General features: G+C 51.3%; 1 protein-coding gene across 2 annotated transcripts in view; it reads left to right on the top strand.

Moving 5' to 3' along the window:
- The window catches only part of LOC108759939 (uncharacterized), a 300,035-nt gene extending 295,023 nt beyond the window's left edge, over nt 1-5,012 (top strand). The window contains exons 5-6 of one of the 2 annotated variants that reach the window (XM_018505672.1): nt 493-3,232; nt 3,355-3,608. In XM_018505672.1, coding sequence (XP_018361174.1) covers nt 493-3,232; nt 3,355-3,530 — 2,916 coding nt within the window. In that variant the 3' untranslated portion in view covers nt 3,531-3,608. Of the gene's footprint in view, nt 1-492 lie in introns of both variants that reach the window. The other variant, XM_018505671.1, reaches the window with a different exon arrangement.
- Nucleotides 5,013-5,927: the final 915 nt, after the last annotated feature.

Consider the following 5,927-nt stretch of genomic DNA (forward strand, 5'->3'; position numbering starts at 1 on the left):
CCGCCTCGGAAAAATTCTTTGTCCTTTGTTTTATCATACTATCGACTATTATATTAAATTTTGTTCAGAAGCTAAAAATTTCTTTTATCGCAATAAATTTTTTTGCACTGTTTTAAAATGCGTAATAGCGCATTAATTTAAGAATCAATTTAATTTGCAATATTATTATTTCAGCTGCAGTTTGTATGATTATGTTTCAAGTCCGAAAGCAATCGGGGCATGCGGTTTATTTAATTAAAAGCTGTGTTTAAACTTACATAGACATTATTACAGGCACCAAGATTCAGCCTCGGCCGCATTTAGCGCTTCTTACTTTTTTTTTAATTTGTTTTAAAAATTGTAATAACGATATTTATAGAAATCAGTATATAATTGTTTATGAACATAGGATTCTAAATAAATAAGTCATTGCGTATTCGTGATTTATATTTTATCGCGTAAACGGTTCCTTTGACTTCCAAAAGACAATTTCTTTTCTTCTTCTGTTCGCAGGACTCGCAGAACGGCCCGGTGCTGGACCGATGGAGTATCTGCTCGGCTGAGGAGGAACCGCTGGTCCTGCAGCAGTTCCTCAGGTTCGCCGAGACGCGTCCGTTCGTGCAGCAGTTGCTGCTGGCCGCCGGAACGCCGGGTACGGATGCTATGTCACCAAGCAGACGACCTTCGCCACCGACGATGCCACTAGCACACCTACCACCCCCGTTGCATATGCTTCACTGTGGCCTACCGCCACCGGGTTCCCGGCTTCCGCCTCCGCTGCCACCGCCCCCGCCACCACCGCCGTCGTCGTCTTCGATCTCGCATCCCTCGATGTCGCCAACGGCACAAAAGCACTACTCCTCGTCGAATCCTACCGGCGGCGTTAGCAGAGCGAACTCGCCTCCGCGTTCCTTAGACTCGCACCTAACGGTGTCGCCGTTGAATCGGCTGCAGAGCATGCAGCCGTTCGACTTTCGAAAACTGGGTACTCTCGGATTGCCGGCATTCCCGCCGTTGCCGCCGCCGCCACCATCCGCGGAGCAGCTCCTGCAAAATCGAAAGTCCATGAGGAATCCGCAGAGTCCCCACAGTCCACCTCATCACTTATCCGCGACGTCGCAGCTGCAAAGGCCGCATATGCCGGTCGCACCGATCTCTTCCTCGGCGTTAACCTTCGGTCATCCACTCTCGGTCGCCGTCTCCTCCGGAGCGCTACCACCGAGCTTCCCAACGCACTTTCCGCCACCACCGATGGGTAAATCACCCGGTTGCATCGGTGGACTCACCATGCCCGCGGACGTGCACAGCGGTGGTGAGAAGAGCAGTGAGTTCGGCTCGGAGGAGGACGAAGATGATGAGGAAAACTCCGACAGCGCATTGAATCTTAGCAGACGGGATTCCGCTATGGCAAAGCACATAATTTCCTCCGAGCAACGGCATCCACCGCCGTTATCGCTTCAGGCCACGCCGTTGGGCAGGCCACCCGGCATACCCGGCAGGAAGCCGCACTCTCCGGGTAAGCGACCGGGCAGCCAATGGGGCGCCGCCGCAAACATGCCGCCGAACCTTGGTACACCTTTCATTAATCCCACCACCGGCAAGAAGCGCGTACAGTGCAACGTCTGCTTGAAGACCTTCTGCGACAAGGGCGCCCTGAAGATCCATTTCAGCGCGGTGCACCTACGCGAGATGCATCAGTGCACCGTCAAGGGTTGCAGCATGATGTTCAGTTCGCGTAGATCGCGCAACCGACACAGTGCGAATCCAAATCCGAAACTACACTCACCGCACTTGCGCCGCAAAATCTCTCCACACGACGGCCGCTCGTCCATGGCGCATGCCCTAGTATTACCACCGCAGGTTGGACTCCCGGTTCCCGCTACTGGACTGAATCATCTACCTTTCGGCTCGTTTCCATTGCTCACGCCACCGCCAGATCTCCGTTCGCCGGCGTCGCTGTGCGCGCTGGACTTCAAGCATTTGGATCTGTCATCCACGCAAGCAGGTCAGGGCAGACCGTACGATGAGGCGCTGCAGCAAAGAATGGCGAGCACGTGTCTGTCAACGACCACGGCCTCGACGACGATGCCAGTGCCGATGTCGAGCGTCGGGGCGACCACGACTACGACGACGGCGCGAGGTTCGTATTCTGGTGGTGGCGCATCTATTAGCGCAGTCTCGCCGTCTACCCAAGCATCATCCATGATACCAGAAGGCGAGGAGGATGATGACGATGACGATGGTGGTATCGTCGTAGTCGCGGAGGACGAAACCAGTAATCTGCCATCGAGGTTACAACCGTTACGTGCCGAAGATGACGAGCAGCCGGCTGATTTTAGTCTGGCGAAGCGGCCGAAGCTCTACTTTGGCGACACCGCCGACGAAGACCTTGCCAGCAATCCCGACAGCAACGAGGATAACGATTCGATGGGCACAGTTGACCAGCAACCTTTCTCCGTGAATCAGCATTCGCTCAACTCGAGTTCCTTCCACAGCCGAGGCGTGCGCAAAAGAAAATCCCAGCATCCCACGAGATGTGCTGTGCCGGCGGAAGTGCATTCCTCGTCTACCGATGGCGACTCCTCCAATGACGAAGAGCAGCGAATTCAACGGCGGTGTCTGTCGGACGGCATTGCACCAATAGCAGAATTTCAGAATCAGCCAGAAGACATGTCGATGTCTAGGCTTGAGGCGGAGGAGCGAAAGATACTCCCCAGCTCGCCGAGGAACCAAAAAAGCTTTCACGATCGTGAATCAGACTCGCGCTCTCCGGACACCGGCAATAGAGAGCGCGAGATAGCGACTAATCGACGCGATACTTTTTCCTCTCAAGACAACGCGGAGGATCTACCTCAAGACGAGCCGCGTGACTTGAGCTCAAGGGCGAGCTCGGTCAAGTCGCCGAAACGACAGATCACTCCAGAACCAAAGACCGACAACGCGCCGCCGTCGAGCACGACATCGAGCGGGGCGACGACAACGACGACGACGACAACAACAAAGGATCCCGACGCGATATTGTCGGAACAGAAAGATCGACGATTGAGCACGGAAAGCGACGAAACGTCAAGGGTGAAAGAGGAGACGATCGCGAAAAAAGAACCCGCCGAGGTGACGCAGGAGGAAGGAAGGCCGACGAACAACGAGGAGCACCAGGAGGACGAGGAGGACGACGATGATGAGCCCATGGAGGAGGTCGAGGAGGAGGAGGATGAGGAGGAGGAGATGGACGACGCGCTGCGCAATCAAGAAGGTGAGCGTTCCGATGATCCCCCCCGTGCCCCGAGCTCGGTCGACAGCCGTCCAACGACAGCCGACGACCTCTCCCACGACTCCTCGACCAACACTTTGCGTCAACTCGAGTCCTTGTCGCAGGGTCGATGCGCGATGCCGTACGCCGAGACGCAGCGGGTGGCTTCGAGGTCTGGCCGCGGCTCTACCAGCCCTATCAGCCTCACGACCCACCAGGAGATCACCATGGACAACTCCTCACGTGGCTCTCGTTCATCCAGCGCCTCACCCTCCACAGTGGCCATGGATACGGACAATAGCCTGATCACGTACGCACGTTACGAGAACGGCGGCTTCGTCAGCACCCAGGAAGTGCCGCTCGACCGTGAGAATCCGCGCCGTTGCACTGCCTGCGGCAAGGTCTTTCAGAATCATTTCGGTGTCAAGACCCACTATCAGAACGTCCACCTCAAACTGATGCACCGCTGCAGCGTGGATGGTTGTAATGCGGCCTTTCCCTCGAAACGATCTCGTGATCGCCACTCGGCGAATCTCAATCTGCACCGGAAATTGCTGTCAACCTCGTCGAGCCCGCCGCTTTCCTCCAGCCTGCCACCGAGCCTATCGCCGCGTGTTGACGACCCGCAAATGAATCCGCTGCTACACAACGAGTTCCTGGCACGACTCTATGCGGATGCTAGTATCGGCGCATTGGGCGCCTACCCCTTAGCACCTGGACTGCCGTCCGCGGTCGATCTAGCGGCTCGGATACCACCACCACATCCGCTCCTGCTGCCACCGCATCTTGGCGCCACGTTCCCGGGTCTAACCTCGTTTGCATCTCACTTGGCTGGTCTAAACGGCCTCACTCATCAGCATCTGAATCACTTGACGAGACTGACCCAGGAGCAAGGCAACAGGCATGCGTCTATTTCGGGTTCGCCTGTATCTTCGCCAGGCTCGGATGATCGCAAAGAGGAGGCTAGGTGCACTGTACCCGGTTGCGAGCGCGTCTTCGGCTCCCGGGCCGTACGAGACGCGCACTCGAGGGATCCCCAGGCCCACCGCGACCTGCCGATCTTGTCCACCAGCAGCGGCTCGTGACCGATCTCGTTCTACGGCCGCGGACACGATTATTATCCCTTACTGTGATGCCAAAATCCTAACTCGGCGACTCGATTCGGCCGATCGGTCACCGATGATCTCGTTTCTAATTAGGATCGGCAGACCTAGAAAGCGGTCTTCCCCACGAACAGGGCACGTTTCGTTGCTCTAAAACGTTCCATTCGAACATGCGTAAAAACGTGCAATATCGAGCGGAGTGCGTGCGGAATGATCGACCATCAACGTGACCGACATGAAGCGGTCTTGTTGATCAACGCCTGCCCATGGAGTAAACGAGCCAGTTCCAATGCGGTAATATCTGCCTGCCAGTTCTTCCCATTTCTCAGATTTATACGTCAGAACGCAACACGCGAGTTTGTTGGGCTAATCTAGTCAATTTGGAAATCTCGATTTCGTGCGTTGTCGGAAACGACGGTAAAAGACGCGCGCTGAATCGTTGCCAGTTTATTTCGCTCGATTATTCGAACTAATACTGTGCAAAATTCCGGGTAATGTGATGTCAAATTTTAAACTTGTAGCAAAGATAATTTGAAGCAATCAAGAGAAATTTACAAGACGTATGATAAATCGAATTTTGTAAAAAGAATAAATGATTAGGTATTGCATAAAATTTTTATTTTAGTTGAAACATGTATTTTTTGTAGCGATACGCGGATTATATCGGATACAAACACTTTTAAACTTTTTCTCGCTTTCTGAGCAAAATTAAATAAATTAAATAGCTTTGTAGTTTGAAATTATAAAATTAAGTCTCTCAAATATTTTATCAATTATAATGTTTTGAGGGAAAAACAAAATTTATTATTTATTTATTTTTTATGCACGATATATTTATTTAATATATTTAAATTTTATGATTCTATACAAAGACCTTATTTCTACATTTCTATTAATTTTATTTTCTTTACTTTTAGAAAAAGATAAAAAGTGTACTGAAATTATTTATTTTCATTGAAAGAGCACAAATTGTGCAGTAATACAATATTAAATTAGTTCCGTTCATGAAGTTTACTCAATATAAGAACTTGAATTTTGAGAAAAAGATTTTTTGGACTTTTGATTCTCGTGATTTTTAAATCGAAGGGCTTACTTCAATAATGAGCTAATCCATGTTTTGTAAAAATGTGTTAGCTTACTATTTCCCGTCACTTTAATTTTGGAGTTTATTTTCTGTGTCTTTACAAAATGTGGGTTAGCCCACTGTTGCAGTAAGCTTTTCATTATAGAGCGAGCGCACGATGCAGCGCGCGATATGTCCATAATATATCTCTTTCGTACTGTTATATGAAGAATCGCATTGTAAGCACTGGCTGGCGTAAAAGTTCAGGATTTGACTGGTCGACTAAACTGCCTGACTTTGAAGATCTCCACGTTTCGCGCGGCGTGCGATCATTTCTTCCACGAGCGCGATGCCGAGAAACCGACGACGGAGCATAGCGAACGATGAATTCGCGATGATGCGGCCGTATATATTGTTTCGTCTGTCCGATCGTCGGGGTTAACTTAACATAATCAGGGGGTGAAAGAGAGGGTCGTCGGAGGGAGCGAGGACGAAGGACAAAAGCATCAGGAGAATGGATTGAGATGCGATG

This window comes from Trachymyrmex cornetzi, unplaced genomic scaffold (genome assembly GCF_001594075.2).
Source record: "Trachymyrmex cornetzi isolate Tcor2-1 unplaced genomic scaffold, Tcor1.1 scaffold21, whole genome shotgun sequence".
NCBI lineage: Eukaryota > Metazoa > Arthropoda > Insecta > Hymenoptera > Formicidae > Trachymyrmex > Trachymyrmex cornetzi.